Source organism: Mirounga angustirostris, unplaced genomic scaffold (genome assembly GCF_029215605.1).
Source record: "Mirounga angustirostris isolate CCGP_5_RB_7025 unplaced genomic scaffold, mMirAng1.0.hap1 SCAF_8, whole genome shotgun sequence".
Taxonomy (NCBI): Eukaryota; Metazoa; Chordata; class Mammalia; order Carnivora; family Phocidae; genus Mirounga; species Mirounga angustirostris.
Window position 1 is genome coordinate 38,749,632 of NW_026991716.1, and position 20,813 is coordinate 38,770,444.

At 37.3% G+C, this 20,813-nt stretch overlaps 1 protein-coding gene across 9 annotated transcripts in view; it reads left to right on the forward strand.

The window, feature by feature from the left end:
• The window catches only part of UBR2 (ubiquitin protein ligase E3 component n-recognin 2), a 143,588-nt gene that overhangs the window by 51,422 nt on the left and 71,353 nt on the right, over nucleotides 1-20,813 (forward strand). For all 9 annotated transcript variants that reach the window (XM_045866909.3, XM_045866910.3, XM_064597607.1 and 6 more), the window contains 8 exons: nucleotides 1,189-1,296; nucleotides 1,977-2,065; nucleotides 3,156-3,254; nucleotides 12,819-12,982; nucleotides 13,072-13,171; nucleotides 15,311-15,439; nucleotides 16,542-16,725; nucleotides 20,014-20,075. In XM_045866909.3, the coding sequence (XP_045722865.1) occupies nucleotides 1,189-1,296; nucleotides 1,977-2,065; nucleotides 3,156-3,254; nucleotides 12,819-12,982; nucleotides 13,072-13,171; nucleotides 15,311-15,439; nucleotides 16,542-16,725; nucleotides 20,014-20,075 (935 nt within the window). The remainder of the gene's footprint in view (nucleotides 1-1,188; nucleotides 1,297-1,976; nucleotides 2,066-3,155; nucleotides 3,255-12,818; nucleotides 12,983-13,071; nucleotides 13,172-15,310; nucleotides 15,440-16,541; nucleotides 16,726-20,013; nucleotides 20,076-20,813) is intronic.

The window sequence follows — 20,813 nt, forward strand, 5'->3', positions numbered from 1 at the left end:
ACATGGCTAATGCCAAAAATACAAGTTTGGTATATAAAATATAACACTAAAGAGAAAGATAGGAATAGATCTAAGCTATCTGTCATACTGTTCTTTAGAAAGCAAGAGAAGTGGTTTGGATAAATGACATTCTGATGTTTATTATAAAGAGAATTCTAAAATAATTGTATTGAAAGAGCATTGCCACATTGTGAACGGACAGTTGAAAAAACATGTAGGTATTGAAATTTAGGAGACCATGTTTGCTTGCCTTTTTAAATGTCTCTCCAATTATTTTTCTTATCCTCAATCTTTTTAGAGTTGGTGTTTTCCATTGGATACCTATGCACCAAGTTCTGTGCTAGAGTAGTAATGAATAGTATCACGGAAGCAATTTCCTGCCAAAATTTTTTTTGAGATATTTACCCTTAATTATTTAAAGACTTTGTCTCTTATTTAATATTTATATACGTATTTCTCTTTAGCTTTATAAACAATTTCTGTTTGATCGCTTTTATAATTTTAAAATTACTCCCTTTTTTTTCCTGATTATTTTGCATGCTTATAGAAGACTAAAAACTGATTTTAATTATAAAGTATGAAACATAAAGGTATTAAAGTTTTGGTTATGTTAATGCTTATGTTAATATTTGAAGAACTTTTTTTTTTTTAAGTTCAGCATTTAGAAGATGTAGGACTTTGTCTTCCAGGACCTTTCACATAGTAGGTACACATAGGCTCACAGGGAACATTTATTTAATGAGTAGATACATTTTGCATAGCACTGATAAATGGACTGGTATTTATTATAGTACAGAGGCCATGCATTCTTTTTTTTAAATGGCAGCACAATTATATATTATACCTACCTTCAATTATCATGAGATGTAACAATTTTATTATAATCTGGTTTAATTAACATAGGTGCCTAAAGAACTGTATTTAAATTCTTTACAACATAAGAGGTCGTTGCCCTTCTGATAGGCTTATATTTTGGTATTTTGGAGTAAGTGTTGGTGTATAATGCGAGATTTGGAATTTTTCTCCTTTTTGTGAAAATGTTAATATGTTTACTTTTCCTGAATAAATTTGACCGATTAGTAAACATGTAAAACTCTATAGGTTCACTGGAACATTTCTATTAAAATGTCATTTTATTTTAATACTTGAAGTTCCTATTTCATTGACTACTTTTCTTCCTGTTTTAAGATGGGCTTCGCCGAATTTTATGTCAAGTTGGTTTACAAGAAGGGCCAGATGGTGAAAACTCTTCTTTAGTGGACAGATTGATGCTTAATGATTCCAAATTGTGGAAAGGTAATCTTTTAACTACTCTCAAGGTATAGGAGAACCTTAAATAAGTAATTGGGAAAAGGTTTTTTTGGGTTTGTTTGGTTTTTTTTTTCATTTGGGAAGGCATTTAATAAATATATTTATAGTTTTTAGAATTAGCACATGCAGTCTTATTCTTTGGAAAAAACATAAACAGATTTTGGAGTCCATGACCCAAATTAAATAACCTTTATATTTTGTTAGAAAACTATTTTTAGAAGAACTAATTTTTTAAGAAACAGTCTCCTTCTCTCTCTGCCTCGCCTCCCTGCTTATGCTCACTCTCTCAAATAAATAAAAATAAAATATTTTTTTAAAACAGATTGCAGGGACGCCTGGGTAGCTCAGTCGTTAAGCGTCTGCCTTTGGCTCAGGTCATGATCCCAGGGTCCTGGGATCGAGCCCCACATCGGGCTCCCTGCTCAGCGGGAGGCCTGCTTCTCCCTCTCCCACTCCCCCTCCTTGTGTTCCCTCTCTCTGTCAAATAAATAAATAAAATCTTTTAAAAAAAAAAAAAAGCAGATTGCAAACATTTTATACTGAAGAACACATTTAGAGTTTTGCTCTTGAGACTTAAAATACAATTGAACATATAAAAACTTCGGAAATGTAATTTTTGGCTTGTTTGATACATTCTTAGTTTACATCTACTCTTTTTGTAAAAGGTGCTAGGAGTGTGTATCATCAGTTGTTTATGAGCAGTCTACTTATGGATTTGAAATACAAGAAATTGTTTGCTGTTCGATTTGCAAAGGTAAGTAGTCTCTCAGTTTGAAATTTAACAAAATAGGTTATATACAGAGTAAATATAACCCATGATTATATCCAGGCTTTATAGTATTAGCAACCAATAGTAATATGTCACTGTGTTGATTTTAAGTTCTAAGAAACTTCAGTAGATGATCTTATCTTTTATAAATAGAACAAAATTCCAGCAGTAAGGCTTTTCCTTTTCATCACCTGGATACAAATATCCAGCTGTGAAATGTATATGATATCAAATGACAAATGAAGAATTTAAACCTATACCGTTGTGAATTATGTATGATATTATTCCCATTAAAATTTGTATAAGGGAAAGATAATCTTAGCTGAAATGACATGTAGATACGGATGTTGATTTAAGAATCATGAACTCTTGGTTGTTGATATTATTGAATTATGTTCTCCCTTTTCATAGTATGTGCTTATTTTTTAATTCACCTGAATTAGGAGTTCTTAATCAAAGAAGCATGTAAGGATAATATGGGGAGCTCTTTCAAAATATATGTCTTTGTGTCCCATTCTCAAACTTAATGAAACAAATTCACCAAGAATGGGGTCCAAGCATGTGTACTCGGGAAGAGCCATCAGGTGATTCTGATATACATCCATAAGAAACAAAAATCTGGTTTCATCAGAGACCATGTAGAGCTGCTGTGGTTTAGCCCTACTGGTGTACAATAACATCCCAGGATTTTAGAAGCTGTTACTCCTATTTGAGCTCATAAATTGCCATTGTGCTGAAGATTATATAGTGAATCAGTATTTATACAAAACTTACTGGTAGAAGTCATTTCGTTATCATTCTCATAGCAGTGTTATCTTATTGACTCCTCCAGCACTGACTTTTCATTATAATCCTTAAACATTTGGTCAATGTGGATTAGAGGTGAATCTCCCCCTTGTTGTTTAGAATTACCAGCAGTTGCAGAGAGATTTTATGGAGGATGATCACGAGCGAGCAGTGTCCGTGACTGCTCTGTCTGTCCAGTTCTTCACCGCACCTACTCTGGTGAGTAGTGCTTGCCTTTTCTTTGTAACTGATAGCTGGCACTCCTTGCCTTTTTTTGCCTTCTTAATAGAACTATGAGCGTTTGCAGAGTGATTATGTGACAGATGACCACGACAGAGAGTTTTCAATCGCAGACCTCTCGGTTCAGATATTCACGGTTCCTTCACTTGTAAGTACTAAAAGACTAAGAAGAACTTTCTTGTTTGCCATTGACAGAAGTAAAGCCTTAAAATACTAGAGAATGAAGACCTGTATATTCCTGAATAGAATAATATTTTATTAATGGGTGATTGGACTTCAGACACCTTCAGCCATACTAGAACATAGCCTTCAGTATGTAATCTAGAAAGAAAAAATCATTTAAACTTAATCTGTACATTTTCATACTACTTCCCCGAGGTTTTGAACTGGTAAGTTAAAAATTAAGCAGATTGGTTTAACAAATGTATACATTAGAAACAGCATATTATATACAATCTCACATTTTGAGAAGCTCCCTTCCCCCCAGTAAAGGAAGGGGTAGCTAAGGCAATTGAATCACAGTGATTGTGGGTGGTCTTACACTAGTTGCCTGGGAAAGCATCACTATGTTTTAGTGCTATTCAGTAATTGAAATTCATATTTAAGTTATTTAACATGTTTTGAGATCTATTATTGATTGGGCACAGTTCTAAGCTTTGGGAATACAGCGGTGAACAAAAACAGATGTGGTCCTTGCCCTCAGGGAACTTAAAATAATGGGAAAGACTCACAGAATTGGTTAATTAAGATTATAATGAAAACTCTAGAATTTGGTTTTGCAAGAGAATAATAGAGAGATCTGACCTTTTCCCAAAGTTCAGAGAGGGATTCTATAGGGAAGGCACCTTTATGTGGGGTCATGAAGGAAAGTTCATTTAAAGGGACCAACACTTAAGCAGGTCCTGAAGTAGGAAAGTTCCTATCCAGGAAACAGACAGAAAGCCAGCACAATTGAAGATCCTTGAATATGGAATAAAATGAGACCAGAAACGAAGGCAGGTGCTTAATTGTATAGTATTCTATTTTCCTACAGGGTGCATTTTCCAGTTTTTTTGTTTATTTATTTGTTTTTAACGAGTGTTTTTCCCAGGATTACCTTTATGTTGAAGGATGTATTCTAGTACAGTTGAAGCTGTCTGTATCCACTAACGAGATATTATAGGCCAAGTGAAGGATTTTGGTTTTATGGGAAAGCAGTGAAGAGTTTTAAGTGGCATTTACATCATCATGTTTGTGATTTTTAAAAGATCGTGCTGTTTGTAATTTGGAGAACAAATTGGCAGGGGGGCAAAAGTGAGTGTGGGGAACCTAATTAGAAGCTGATGCAATGATCCAGACAAGAATTGGTGGTAACTTGAGCTGGGATTTTGGCAGTGGATATGAGTTGTGAGAGAGATTTAAGTAGTAAAAGCTACAGAATTGGCCAGACTTGGGTTTGAGGGATCAGTTGGTGATTGGTTGTTCAATTGGAGGGAAAGGGTAAAGATGACTCCTAGGTTTGTGACTTGCAGCCCAGTGGATGTCGTGCCACTTGGACAGGGGGTTTTGGAAAACGAGTAGGATTTGTGAAGAGAGAAAGCAATGCTTTCATTTTAGTCAGGGATGTTTGAGAAGTCTCTGAGATAATCCCATGTGTGTTCATATCTGTGCTTCCTCCATTGATCTGTTTGTCCATTTCCATGTCAGTACCCAGTTTTAATAATTTTAGCTTAATACTCTGTTTTGATATCTTGTAGGGCTAAATCTTCCATTATTCTTTTCAAATAATTTCTTTAATGTTCTCAGGCTTTTTTTTTTTTTTTTAAAGATGAACTAAAATCACAAAAAAACACATTAGGATTTTGATTGAAAATATATTTAAAGATACTTTGGGAAGAACTCATATCTTTGCAATATCGAATATCCCCATCCAGGAACATAATTTGTCCTCATTTATCAAGTTTTATATTATGCTCTTATTACAGACTTCATAGCTGTCTTGTTATGGGTCTTACACATTTTTAATCTGGCTATGTCTGGTATGTAGGAAAAGCACTGATATATTTATGTATCCATCTTGTATCTGTCTGGTCCTCTTAATTAGCATTTCTTCTAATATTTTGTGTTGATTTCTTGGGATTTTGAGTAATCTACAAGTAATTTTTTTCTTCTAATATTTCAACTTTTATTTTTTGTTTCTTGTCTGATTCCTTTAGTTAAAACAGTACACAAATAGCATATGTACTCATTTATTCAGAACTTACTTATTTAGCACCTTTACTGAGTAGGTACTGTTTTGGGCTCTGGAGATAAATACTGCAGTAAACGAAGCAGACAAAAGTCCCCGTTCCCATGGAATTTATAGTCTAATTGGGAAGACAGATATACAAACAGTTGCATACCATTTGTAAATCAAGTGTTGGTAAGTGCTATGAAGTAGAAAAGCAGGTTAAGGGGATAGAGAGTGACAGTGAAAGGGTCATATTTTATACAAGGTTATCAGAAGGCCTCTCAGAGAAGTAGTGTTTGAACAGGAACCTGAAGAAAGTGAGAGATGAGAAATGTGACTAACTGGTGGAAGAGCTTCCTGGGCAAGTACAAAAGTTCTGAGATGAATGTGCACTTGGCATTTTGGAAGAAAGAATCCCAAACAGGCCAGTGTTGCTAGATAAATGAAGAAAATGGTTAATGACATCACTGAGTTTGGGGATAGGGTTGAAGGTGGAATGGGCAAGGCCATTGTGAGAGCTTAGGTCTTTTGTCTAAAGAAAGTAGAAAAAGGGAAATAATAAAGAGCAGAAATTAATAAAACAAAGCAAATATACATAAGAAAAAAATCAGTACAATCAAAAGTTGGTTCTTTTAAAACAAGGAAAAGGAATAGATACCTAGAAAGACTAATATAAAAAATAGAAAAACTTTAATTTTAAAAAGGGCTACAAAAAAGTACAGGCCTTACAGATATTAAGTAGAAAATAAGACAGTATTGGGACCAACTTAAATCAGTATAATTGGAAATTTGGGTGAAATGAACAGATTCCTAAGAAAACCCACAGGTTATTGAAAGAGAAACAAGAAATAGAAATTTTTAATTATTATAAAAGTCTTCTCACAAGTCCCCAGGCCCAAGTGCCTACACTGGAGAATCCTTCCAAATATTTAAGAAATAATACCTGTCTTACATAAATTTTTCCACAAAACAGAGAAAGAGAATATACTGGCCAATTTAATTGAATTCTCTGTTATCTTGATACCAAAACCCAACAAGGCAATTTATAAGAAAATTACCATCTAATCTCTCTCACAGATGAGGTTGCACAAATCAAATCAGGCAATATAGAAAAAGGATAATACGTCACAACCAAGTTTGGTTTTTTCCCTTAATGAAAGAGTAGTGTAACATTTGGGGGAAAAATCAGCTGGCATAACTCACCTTATTAACGGACAGAAAAAAATTGTATCAAGTACTTTTTCCAAATTAATGAAAATTCAGCACTCATAATTTAAAACAAAAAATACCTCATACCTACGAATGAAAGAGAACTTTAATCTAATAGAGTACCTAAGAACAAAACAAAAAATAAAAACCTAAAGCAAACATTCTACATAATGCTGAGTATTAAAAGCTTTTCCCCTGAGATCAGGAATAAGAAAGATTCCTGCTTTTATTCAGCACATGATGACTCCCATTCTTTCTGTAATTTCTTGAGATAGATATTTAAATCGTTGGCTTTCAGCCTTTCTTTCCTGATAAGGGCATTTAATGCTTAAGTTTCCATCTAATCGTAACGTTAGCTGCATCCCACAATTTTGTAATGTCTTATTTTTATTATACAGTTCCAAAAATTCACTGAGTTCCTTTGTGATCTCTTCCTTGACCCATTTGTTCTTCTTTGTGATTATACTTCTTAGAGATATATTGCTAAATTTCAAAACAGCTGGGCATTTTCTAATTATTTTGTTACAAGTTCTAGCTTAATTTCACTGTGGTCAGAGAACATACTGATTTCAGTCCTCTGTTGAGTCTAGCTTTATGGCCCAGAATGTTTTCAGTTTTGATAAATATCCTATGTGAACTTGAAAATAATGTATATTCTCTTATCATTGGGTGCAGTGTTTCTGTATGTCGCTTAGGTCAGGTTTGTTCATTTTCATTGTGTAAGTCTTATATACTTAATAATTTTCTGCCTACTTGTTCTGCCAACTATTGAAGTATCTTAAGAGTTTCCCACAATGATCGTTGGATTTGCCTTTCTCCTTTTAGTTCTGTTATTATATGCCTGCTTTATATATCTTTATGTTATGGAATACATACAAATTTAGAATTGTACCTCCTAGATTAACCCTTTTATCATCATGAATTATCTTTTTCATCTCAGATAATACTCCTCACTTAAAGTAATTTATCTGATACTACAGCAACAACTCCTTTCTTTTGGTTAGTGTTTGCATAGTATGTCTTTTCCATTGTTACATTTTTAACTTTTTTTTTTTTTTAAGAGAGAGAGAGTGTGGGGAGTGGAGGGAGGGGCAGACGGAGAAGGAGAGAGAGAATCTCAAGCAAGCTCCACGCCCAGCGGTGACTCAGTCATTTGAGCTTCCGATTCTTGATTTCAACTCAGGTCATGATCTCAGGGTCATGGCATCGAGCCCCATGTCAGGCTCTGTGCTCAGTATGGAGTCTGCTTGGGATTCTCTTCCTCTGCCCCTCCCCCCTGCTCACACGCACATGCTCTCTCTCTCTAAAATGGATAAATAAATAATATCTTAAATAAAGTCATAGTCTGATAATGTCATTATCTAGATCATTTGTAGTTCTATTCCTATTTAATTTCTTTTATATTTTTGCCCCTTTTGATTTTTAGTCACTTGAAATGCTTAATAAGCAGTCTTGCTATGATTTATGTAGGTTTGGTTTTCTTTATAGATATTGGAGTTTGTAGATACTGTATCCCTATGCTGGTGGCTTTCTCAGTTTTGGAAATTTTGGAGTCATTCTCTCCTCAAATACGGTTTCTGGGGCACCTGGGTGGCTCAGTCGTTAAGCGTCCGCCTTCGGCTCAGGTCATGATCCCAGGGTCCTGAGATCGAGCCCTGCATTGGGCTCCCTGCTCGGCAGGAAGCCTGCTTCTCCCTCTCCCTCTCCCCCTGCTTGTGTTCCCTCTCTCGCTGTATCTCTCTCTGTCAAATAAATAAATAAAATCTTTAAAAAAAAATATATGGTTTCTGCCCCATTCACTTTCTCATTGCCTTCTGGGAGGATGTGTTTTATTACAAAATCTTAGACACTGCATGGTATCTTTATCCTAAGAAGATTCCCCTTAATGTTAGGCAGCTGGAATGAGGCCCATCACCTTAGTCTAGTTAGGAATTAACATGACTCCAGGTTGTTTTGGCTAGACTCTGTCTTCTGAGTCATCCTCACCCCTGCAACATTACCCTCTAAGGGTTCCCAGTCAAGAGCCTAAAGGGTTCACTTGAGTTCCTCCCCTCTCTAGGGTCCCGAACTCGTTTTGTGTCCTCCGCTTGCTAAAACTGCCACATTGCTCCTTTGCTCTTCTAGTCTTTCTGCTCTTAGACTTCTAAGGCCTGCACAGCTTCAGAATTTTGTAGATGTCTTACGGGGAAAGCTGAAAGAACGTTGGACTCCATTCCTACCCTTCTGTTCTTACTAGAGTCCTGGCCACCCCACTCCCCACACCAGCTAAACTTAGGTTTTTCTCCCTGTTAGCAGTTTTGTCAGACTCTTTCCTGGGATCTTCTATCTCATTTTGCCCTGCTCCCAGAAGAGTCAGATGCTGAAGGAAAAGCAACTGCAGGATGTTGGCTCATCTCCCTCTGCTGTGGCCCTTCTCTATGGTTTTATCCCCTCGAATTCTTATTGCCTCAGCAGCTCTCTAATGATTTCAGACTTTTTCCTAATTGATCTTTTCTGGTTGTTCTTGGGGAAAAATGTTGGTCAGCCTCAAGTTTCTTCCCTCATGACTGGAAGCAGAAGAGTACATGGATAGTTTCTTGGAAAAGCACCATTAGTAATTCATCTGCCTATCCCTGCTTAAAAATCAATTGCCTAGATATTAGTGAAATGTAATATATCAGTAATACAATCCCATATATTGGTCTTTTGGGTTAACTGAAAATTCAGTCTTCCATTTTTAAATAGCCTGGTCAAGAACCAATACTAATAATTCAAGTGATTAACAATATCTTACTTGTTCTAATTTGTTTTTATTAAATGTGCCCTAATTTATAGTCATCATTACCCCTGTATGCTCTATCATGTTTAGTTTAACTAAAAGTATGTTCACAGGCCATTATTATTCAGTAATGTTTTTCACAGGGGCACCTGGGTGGTTCAGTCAGTTTGGTCATCCGACTCTTGATTTCAGCTCAAGTCCTGATCTCAGGGTGGTGAGACTGAGCCCCATGTCGGGCCCTGTGCTCATTGTGGAGTCTGCTTGGGATTCTATCTCTCCGTCTGCCCCTGCCCCTCCTGCTGCACACGCTCTCTCTCTCAAAATAAATAAATAAATAAAATCTTCATAAAAAATAAAGATTTTTCAGAGTTTTAGCGGGGACTGTGGCCCATTTTGAATATGTAATGAGCCTTGCAACACAAGATTGAATACAAATTACATAAAATAAATAAAATTGTAATTAAGGTGAGTAGCAGAAAAATGTTTTTTTATAATTTTTTTTTAAAGATTTTATTTATTTGACACAGATAGCAAGAGCAGGGACACAAGCAGGGGTAATGGGAGAGGGAGAAGCGGGCTTCCTAAGCCTGATGTGGGACTCAATCCCAGGACCCTGGGATCATGATCTGAGCCAAAGGCAGACGCTTAATGACTGAGCCACCCAAGCACCCTCAGTAATTTATTTTAAAGCAAAGAGAATTGTAGGCATTTAAAAATTAAGCAGTTTGGGGGCGCCTGGGTGGCTCAGTCGTTGGGCGTCTGCCTTCGGCTCAGGTCATGATCCCAGGGTCCTGGGATCGAGCCCCGCATCGGGCTCCTTGCTCCGCGGGAAGCCTGCTTCTCCCTCTCCCACTCCCCCTGCTTGTGTTCCTGCTCTCGCTGTCTCTCTCTCTGTCAAATAAATAAAATCTTTAAAAAAAAAAAAAATTAAGCAGTTTTTTAGGGTGATGAGAAGTACTAGACCTATATAATAATGTTAGATATTTAATGTCAAAGATTACCTTGAAAGTTTAGCAACAATCTAGGCATGAGGTGATAAAGCCAAGCACTTAAAGTTTTTTATTCTTCTTTTCTGTTGTAACCTTGGAAAATATGCTTTCTCTAGTTTTCTTTTCAGAAGTAGAAATGGCTGAATAACTCCCCTCTTTCAGTGGGACAGTACTAATGGGCGTCTTACTGATTTTTTTTTTTTTAAGTTGGCATCCATGACAATCATAATCCAAAACAAAATTATGCAGTGGATAAACCATCTCTTTTAAGAATTTATCTGAAACTGAAAATGCTAAATAAATGCTTTGGTTGGTGAGATTTACATTCTACCAATATTAAATTGTCTCTCCCAGGGGCGCCTGGGTGGCTCAGTCGTTAAGCGTCTGCCTTTGGCTCAGGTCCTGATCCCAGGGTCCTGGGATCGAGCCCCACATCGGGCTCCCTGCTCAGCGAGGAGCCTGCTTCTCCCTCTCCCACTCCCCCTGCTTATGTTCCCCCTCTGTCAAAAAAATAAATAAATAAATCTTTAAAAAAATAAATTGTCTCTCCCAAACTTCCTTCAACTATTGGTTGTAAGTCTTGTAAGCATGTTCTACAGTTTTTTCTTAGGTCAGTCAAATTGTATTATACTCATTTAAGTTTCTCCAAGTCAACTAATACAGCAAACAAAAAACCAAAAAGGAATATCCTTTTATCTTAACCTATCAACACCTCTTCTTCTTCAAACTTGACCTTAGTCTTCACTATGTAGGAAAATGAACAGTAGTTAATGCTGTTGATTTTTGAGGTTCTTAGGGCCTGTGTCAATGTGATGATGACTTTTGAGTTTTTCAAAGGAATATTTAACTATATAGATTTTCTCTTTAGCTGATGACCTCAGAACTTTTACATTAGAACACAACTTTACTATAGTCTTAGACTTCTATCTTCTGCACTTTTTTGTCCTACTTTTTTTTTTTTAAGATTTATTTATTTGAGAGAAAGCGTGCGCGGGCAGGGGGAGGGTCAGAGAGAGGGAGAGAAGTATGGAGCCTGACAGGTGGCTTGATCCCATGACCCTGAGATCATGACCTGAGCCAAAATCAAGAAGTCAGATGCTCAACTGACTGAGCCACCCAGGCACTCCTGTCCTACTTTTTGATGCAACTTTCTATATTGCTGATTGATTAATGAGAGACCTAGTTAAATAGTTCCCCCAATACCACTAATAATACCCTTGAACCTAGTTAGGCTAGAAAAGTAGGGGAAAATCCATGATCTTTTATAGCAGAGTAATAATGTATTCAAATAATATTAGACATTCTGACTTTATTATGGAGCAGAAAAGGAAATGCAAATTTTTATAAAATAACATCCAACTTCATTCATAGTAAGATGCAAGTTAAAATCATCAGAATGGCAAAGATCAAAATGTTTAAAGTTGCATTGTGTTACTGAAAGCATGAGGGGAAAGGCAAACACTGTAGATGGACATATAAATTGGTACACTTCTTTGTGGAGACAATTTGATGATATCACTAAAATTTATAATGTACATACACTTTAACCCAGTAATTCCACTTCTAGAAAATTATTCTATAATTATCCTTGCAGTTGTACACAGCTAATATTCATTGCAACATCTTTTGGAATAAATAGCATTAAGACTGGAAAAAACCCAAATGTCTCATGTCTCACCATTAAGGGCCTGCCTGGCTAAATAAAGTATGATAGAAAAAAATACCTGGTGATGGTTATGACAAATGAGGGAATTTACATGAACTGATATGGGACAATCTCTAAAATACATGAAGTTAAAAAACAAGTGAAGAACAGTGTTTATAATACGCTATCCTTTAAGGGTGAGAAATAGATAGAATTAAATATATGCATACTTCTATCTACTTAGTAACACTTAACCCATATATTATAAATGTATATATGTATTCTTCCATCTCTGGAAGAATATGCAAGAAAACTGCTAACAGAGATTGCCTTTGCAAGGGGGACCTTAGGAGCTAGGAGACTTTTTACCTGTTTTTGTTGTTGTTTTTGGTTTTTGTTGGGTTTTTTTGCATCATTTAAATGTATTTGCTTATTCAAAAATACATAGATATGTATATCTATACATAGAAACAAAACCAAAAAAATTTTAAAAGATTAAGAGGAAATAGAGTTTCATACTGAGTTCTACAGAATCTGTGATATGAACCTCTGGATCCTAGAGTAATTATACCATACCATTATAGGTGTCTAAATGTCTCAGTTAAGAAAAATTTGCAGCCTGGTTCAGAGCCCCCACCCTGAATTGTCTTTGAATAATGAGGCTTGGATCTGTCTCCTAACATTCTGGCATCTTTCTCCGTGATATAATTGTTGCTTCATACACGTGGCAATTGGAGTAAGTAATTGTTATTTAGAAATACACAGTAATGCATTTATAATACTATATAGTTGCATTGGAAAAGGTTTAAACTTCAAAGAGCTAACCAATGTTGATGACTTTTTTTTAGCTTTCTAGTTAATACATTTTGATTACCAGTGTACTCTGATATACTCTGTTCTAGGCTCGGATGCTTATCACAGAAGAAAACCTGATGACCATCATCATTAAGACTTTTATGGATCATTTGAGACATCGAGATGCCCAGGGGAGATTTCAGTTTGAACGATATACTGCTTTACAAGCCTTCAAGTTTAGGAGAGTTCAGAGCCTTATTTTAGATCTCAAGTAAGTTTTTGTTTAATTATCCAACCACTTGCAACTTGTAATATGTCAGTGTTTACCCATATGTTCATTGCTATTTTTATCTTGTTCAGGTATGTGTTAATTAGCAAACCAACTGAGTGGTCAGATGATCTGAGGCAGAAGTTCCTAGAAGGATTTGATGCCTTTTTGGAATTACTCAAATGTATGCAGGTATGTATAAATGGAACATTTTAAAGAGGAGCACCTTTTTTTTTTTTTTTTTTTTTGGTTCATTGACTTGAACATCTTTTCTGTCTATGTATTCTTTTCATTTGGGGCACATTTCCAAAAGAATAATTTAGATGACTACAATTTGGACCAAGAAGCTCCTTTTTAATTGGAAACCCTTAGAATGGTGTAGAATAAATGACATCCAAGCAGAAGTTCTGGCATCTACTATTCTTTTGTATTTGGTTGTTCTTTTGGTTACCATTAACATTCTTTCTTTGAGGATTGCAAGTTTACTATTTTTAATATGCTTACGTGGAAGTATTGTAAAGTTAATAATTAAGAAACTATAATGTTTAATTTTTATTTTTAATGTTTCCATAATTCTTTTTCTCTCCTTGATATGATATTTATATAATACAGTATAGAACTTGCTTCCCTCTGTTTAATTCTCTTTTTTGGAAACACCCCCATATACAGAACAGAATCTAGCAGAAACCAACTGGTATATGGTTTTAACTGTAAGAAGGTAGATGTCATCCCAAAATATCTGAGCCATACCATTATAATTCTTTTAGTAGCTGTCTGGCTTTCTTAAGCAAGAAATAAACAAAATCAACTTATCATTTTTGGAAAGTATTCTGGTTTCTGTGTTGGGTTGGGATGTTTAATTTATGGTAATACTTCTGTGTTTTTCTATCTGTAGAAACTTTGGTCATTTTAAATACTTGAGGTATCCTCTATTTTCTATAATCAGTTCTGACACACCAAGAGAGTAGTTAGGCTAGTTTCTTTTTTTTTTTTTTAAGATTTTATTTATTTATTTGACAGAGAGAGCATGCAAGCAGGCAGAGGGAGAGGGAGAAGCAGGCTCCCCGCTGAGCAGGGAGCCCAATGCGGGGCTCAGTCCCAGCACTCTGGGATCATGACCTGAGCCAAAGGCAGACGCTTAACCGACTTATACACTCAGGCACCCTGTTAGGCTAGTTTCTGAAACATATATTCTTATTTAAAATTCTTTCAAAACTGTATATTCTTGGGGCACCTGGGTGGCTCACTCGTCATGATCCCAGGGTTCTGGGATTAAGCCCCGAGTTGGGCTTCCTGCTCAGCGGGGAGCCTGCTTCTCCATCTCCCTCTGTCCCTCTCCCCTGCTCATGCTCTCTCTCTCTCCCTCAAATAAACAAATTAAATCTTTTTTGAAAAATGTATATTCTTGGGGCGCCTGGGTGGCTCAGTCGTTAAGCGTCTGCCTTCGGCTCAGGTCATGATCCCAGGGTCCTGGGATCAAGCCCCGCATCGGGCTCCCTGCTCCGCGGGAAGCCTGCTTCTCCCTCTCCCTCTCCCACTCCGCCTGCTTGTGTTCCCTCTCTCGCTGTGTCTCTCTCTGTCAAAATAAATAAATAAAATCTTTAAAAAAAAAAAAATGTCTATTCTTATAAAACTATTTTATCTTTTTGTTTTACATTTCTGGGTTTTTTTGTTTTGTTTTGCTTTCTTTTAGTCTGTGAGAACTTTTAGTTGCAGATTAGGAATAAATATGAAACCTTTATTCTAGTATATCATAAAATATACTTATAAATTCAGTAACATTTTAAAAGCCTGTCTAATTTCTTCTAACAGTTTGGCCTATAGATGATAGAGCTAAAAAATAATTTGAAGGCTCGTTGCAGTGAAGCATACATTTTATGGTTTAAAACATATGCAGGATTGCCTCAAAAATATTTGTTCTATACTGGGGTTTTTAATTTATATTTTAGGGAATGTTAATATATAAACATGTAATTTAGGGAGTTGAACTTCTTATACTACTTGAAGCTTCTTGTTAAAACTTTTATATGTTTTTATAATCAATATATATTTTTTCTATATTATTAAGTTTCCATGTAAGAGGACAAACATAATTTTAATCCATTTAAAATCTTTTTGCTTCTTTTGGGGCACCTGGGTGGCTCAGTCTGTTAAGCATATGCCTTCGGCTCAGGTCATGATCCCAGGACCCTGGGATAGAGCCCCGTGTCGAGCTCTCTCCCTCTTCTTCTGCCTGCCATTCTGCCTGCTTGTGCTGTCTCTCTCTGTCATATAAATGAATAAAATTTTTTAAAAATTAAAATAAAATAAAATCTTTTTGCTTCTTTTAAGGGAATGGATCCAATTACACGTCAAGTAGGACAGCATATTGAAATGGAACCAGAATGGGAGGCAGCCTTCACGCTACAAATGAAATTAACACATGTCATTTCAATGATGCAGGACTGGTGTGCTTTAGACGTGAGTTTCTTCCAGGGGTAGGCAGTAGGAGATAAATGGAAGATGGGGAATAAACAGATTCCTAAGGATTCTGAGGAGATTTGGAGAAGATAGTGGTGATACTTACCTCATGAAATAACATCTTTTCCTCTCTTACCCATAAATTCCATAAAAGTTAAAATTCTGAAGCCTTAGAAAAAACTTGGAAAATAGAGGAAGAAATGATCCACTCTCTCTTCTCTTATGTTATGATCTACATTTTTTCCCCATAATCTCGTCTAGATTTTGAGCATATAAAAAGAAGAGTTTAGAAATGTATCCAAAAATAAGGCTTTATAACTGTTTCATTTGTTCTCCGTCTTAAAATTACTTTGCTTTCCTTTGGCTATAAAGTCTAGATAAGAGCCTGTGTAAGTTAAGAGGTAAGAGAAGACTTCTGTGAGATCTGAACTATGTGTAAGAGTTAACTGGTCAAAGAGCAAAGAATATTCCTGACTGTGAGACAGCTTCATCATGCTCTGCGATGAGAAAGAGTATGGTTGGTCCAGGAGCTGTGAGAAGGCTCAGGTTGGAGCACAGAGGTTGAAGGTAGAGAACTGGACAGGGGCCTAACTTTGCAGGCCTTGGAGGCCCTGGAACGAAGTTTGGGCTTTATTCTAATAGAGTTGGGATGCCACTAGTGGCTACCAAGCTAGAAAAGGTGACATGATCCAGTTTACATGTTTTTTTAAAAATTACTCTGGGAGAATAGATGGAGGAGGGCAGAAGTAGAAGCAGGGGATTTAATAGATGGTTGGCTTTCCTTTGAATTACTGGAGATGATCAGTGGCCAGGTTTGAGAGAAATTTAGAAGATGAAATTGCCAGCTTAGTATAATAGATTGGGCAGTGGGAAATGAGGGAAAGGAGGGTATTGGAATGACTTGTAGATTTCCAGCTTTATGGAGATGTCATTCCCTGAGACAGGGCCCTGGAAGAGGGACCATATTGGGGGAGGGAAGATTGAGTTTGGTGTTGCCTATATTGATATCTGAGGTACTTACTCACTGTTGAATTTGAGGTGCTTATTCAATGTTGTAGAAACCCAGCCTTTGAAGTAACTTACAGAAAACCCTCTTTTTTAGGAAAAAGTGTTAATTGAAGCTTACAAGAAATGCCTTGCTGTATTGATGCAGTGTCATGGTGGTTTCACTGATGGTGAACAACCAATCACGTTAAGCATTTGTGGACATTCAGTGGAAACTATCAGATACTGTGTTTCTCAAGAAAAAGTTAGCATTCACCTCCCAGTTTCTCGCTTACTTGCAGGTAAAGCATTTCTCCCCAAAAAAGAACCCTGAAATTATCTTCTAAATTGTTGTTTGTGGTTAATATTTATGGAATACTTACTATACATTATACTGAGAGTTTTATAAGCATTGACTTATTTAATCACCACATCAGCCTACAAGGTAGGTATTGTTACATTTGCTTCACAGAGGGGAAGATGAGACATAGAAGTGACCTCCTTAGTGTCATGCAGCAGGAAAGAGTCAGAGTAGGAATTGTGAGGTGCTTTGGCCCCAGAAGTCATGTTTATAATGACTGTACCATGGTCCTGCATCAGACTTCTAAACTGCACATACCACATGCTTACCACATATATACCGTATGCCTGACTCAACTCACATTCAGAGTCTGTCGTCCCCATTCAGATCACCCTATCGCTTAAGGGATTGCTGATAAATTGAAACCACCCTAAATTTTTTTTTTCTTTCCCTCTAAGCTGTTTTTTACTCATTTATTGATAACCTTTTTAGGCAGCAGGTCAAGAGTGAGTCCCACGTTGGAATGACAGTTTTTTAATCATAAGTAGTTGATTTACAAGCCCTTTATACTTGGTAGAGTATTTCAAGCCACCACCTTGCAGTGGTCAAAAGCTTAGAATGTGCACCTGTCCATCTCTATCTACAGACTCTTTTCTTTTTTTTCTTTTTTTTTTTAATTTTATTTATTTGACAAGAGAGAGACACAGCGAGAGAGGGAACATAAGCAGGGGGAGTGGGAGAGGGAGAGCAGGCTTCCCGCTGAGCAGGGAGCCCGATGCGGGGCTCCATCCCAGGACCCTGGGATCACGACCTGAGCCGAAGGCAGACGCTGAACGACTGAGCCACCCAGGCGCCCCCAGTCTCTTTTCAATTTAGCTTCCTTCTATATTTCTTGATTGCAGGAATTCTTATCCTGCTCACATGCTGCTGTTCCCTTTAGTTCCACTTTTAACTGTGAGAGTAGAAAAGGTAGCTATTTTTAGTCATTGTAGAATTTGTAGTTTATCTTAAGTATGTGGCTGAATAATTTAATATGATGTGAAAATGGTTGTGTGTGTGTGTGTAAGAGATTGTGGAGAATTGATACCATTTCTTCCTTAAATGTTTAGTAGAGTTCCTCAGTGAAACCATATGGATTTGATACTTTCTTTTTTGGAAGGTCATTAATTACTGATTCAATTTCTTTAATAGATACAGGTTAGTTCTAGTTATATGTTTCTCCTTCTAGGAGTTTTGCTAGTTCGTATTTTTCAAGAAATTGTTACATTTCATCTAAGTTATCAAATTTGTGGGCATAGAGCTAGTCCTACTATTCCTTTATCATCCTTTTAAAGTCCATGGGATCAGGAGTAATAATCCTCTTTCTTTGCTGAATGCATTTTTTTTTTCATTGTTCTGAGCATTGTCACATTTTCTTGCTGCTAGAGCCTAGCATTCCAACAGTCTTATGGAAGTTGTGGAGATTTAAGATAACTTAGACATCTAAATGTCAGTAATGCAACAAATAGAACAGCAAAGAAGTACTTAGTATGAAACTTGTTCAGGCCCTGTTTTGTTTCCATAAGTGCTTTGAGCATACTGAACCTGTTGATAATTGATGGGAGCAGGTGACAGCATGGTGTTGTGGGAAAGTATTCAGCTGGGATGCAGGAATGTTGGTCCTGTTTACAACTCAGCTGCTGGTCTTTGCTGCCTTTAAAAATCTGGTCGTATGGGGGCGCCTGGGTGGCTCAGTTGGTTAAGCGACTGCCTTCAGCTCAGGTCATGATCCCGGGGTCCTGGGATCGAGTCCCGCATCGGGCTCCCGGCTCAGCGGGGAGCCTGCTTCTCCCTCTGACCCTCTCCCCTCTCATGCTGTTTCTCTCCTGCTCACTCTCTAATAAATAAATAAATAAATAATCTTAAAAAAAAAAAATCTGGTCGTATGTTGGAGGCCAATGTTGATAGTTACATAGAAATGAGAGTTATACTCGTTTCTGCCTAGGTCTTTACTGCTCTCAGACCTCAGTGAACATCTTTGAGCATTCTGCTGTGTTTGATAAAGCTTGGCCTAAATTCTTATAATCTAACTGAAGAGCTTACTAAGTAAACACACACAAAACAGTTCAAGAACAACTTGGAGTGTGTACTAATGGAGTTCGAGTGGCAGATGTCAAGTGCAGGCCGTCAGAATGAGACTCATGATGCAGGTCTTCTTGGATACGAAAGCCTCAAGCCAGGCTTGACCAAGTGGCCGCACCTATTGATAAGATTGTTAAAAGCATTCTCGGGGCGCCTGGGTGGCTCAGTTGGTTAAGCGACTGCCTTCAGCTCAGGTCATGATCTCAGGGTCCTGGGATCAAGCCCCGCATCGGGCTCCCTGCTCGGCGGGAAGCCTGCTTCTCTCTTTCCCACTCCCTCTGCTTGTGTTCCTTCTCTCGCTGTGTCTCTCTCTGTCAAATAAATAAATAAAATCTTAAAAAAAAAAAAAAAAGCATTCTCTGTGTAGACAACAACATAAACAGTACACTTAATTCTTAGTTAACAGAATTAAGCAAGTTTGAGCTATGTAAGAGCCCTTTGCAATTAGGAACTAGAGAGGCTTTCATCTTACACTGGAAGTTCTAGGGAACTTAAATCTGAGGTCAGGATCAGCATGGACCACGAATCCCAGGACTAGTCTCTCTGTTCACTTGCCAGAAGGATCTCTCCTGCTATACTTTAAATGGGAACAAACTCCACAGCCCAGTGAAATATGACCCTTAAAGTGGGCATAACATACATAAATTGTTTGATAATTATAGAACTGCTTTTGCCGGGCGCCTGGGTGGCTCAGTTGGTTAAGCGACTGCCTTCGGCTCAGGTCATGATCCTGGAGTCCCGGGATCGAGTCCCGCATCGGGCTCTCTGCTCGGCAGGGAGTCTGCTTCTCCCTCTGACCCTCCCCCTCTCATGCTCTCTCTCTCTCATTCTCTCTAATAAATAAATAAAATCTTAAAAAAAAAAAAAAAAGAACTGCTTTTGCCGTGTTTGTGTATCTGACATTTACTTATATAAAATGTCATCTGTGTGTATTAGTAAATGTAATTAGGAATTTAGCTCTAAGTGTACCTTTGACACAGAGCTTCATGAAAATATCTATTCAAAAAGCTTCATTTATAGATGCAATTCATTTTTTATCTTAATTTGTAATGGGATAGGTTCTCAAAGAGAAAGAGTAGTTAGATACAAAGTTGAGTGAATATTTAGGACTTTTTTCCTAAATGATCTGCAGTTGTTGAAATGCCTTTTTGTTTGTTCTCCTATGCAGGTTTACATGTATTATTAAGCAAAAGTGAAGTCGCATATAAATTTCCAGAGCTCCTTCCTCTAGTAAGTAATCCTAACATTTAAAAGTAAATGCCTAGGGGCACCTGGGTGGCTCAGTCGTTAAGCACCTGCCTTGATCAGGTCATGATCCCAGGGTCCTGGGATCGAGCCCCACATCGGGCTCCCTGCTCAGTGGGGAGCCTGCTTCTCCCTCTCCCACTCCCCCTGCTTGTGTTCCCTCTCTCACTGTGTCTCTCTCTGTCAAATAAATAAATAAAATCTTTTTAAAAAAATAAATTAAAAGTAAATGCCTAAAAAAATAATAATAAGTTAAAAGTAAATGCCTAGGGGCACCTGGGTGGCTCAGTCAGTTGAGCGTCTGCCTTTATAGCTCGGGTCATGATCTCTGAGTCCTGGGATCGAGCCCCGCATCGGGCTCCCCACTCAGCTGGAAGCCTGCTTCTCCCACTTCTCTCTGCTTCTGCTCTCTCTCGCTATCTCTGTCACTATCTCTGTCTCTCTCTCAAATAAATAAAATATTTTTTAAAAAAAGTAAATGCATATTTATTATGTTCCATGTACTTGAAATCACTTTGAAACAAACTTTATTAATCAGGGTTCTGCAGAAAAACAGAACCAATAGAAGATTGTGTGCACATGCATGTGCACATGGGTATGTAAAGTATGGAGAGAGAAAAAGAGAAAAAATTGATTTATTGTAAGAAATTGGCTTATGCAGTTATGGGGCCTGGCAAGTCTGCAATATGCCTGCATGGTAGTCCAGCAGGCTGGAGACCCAAG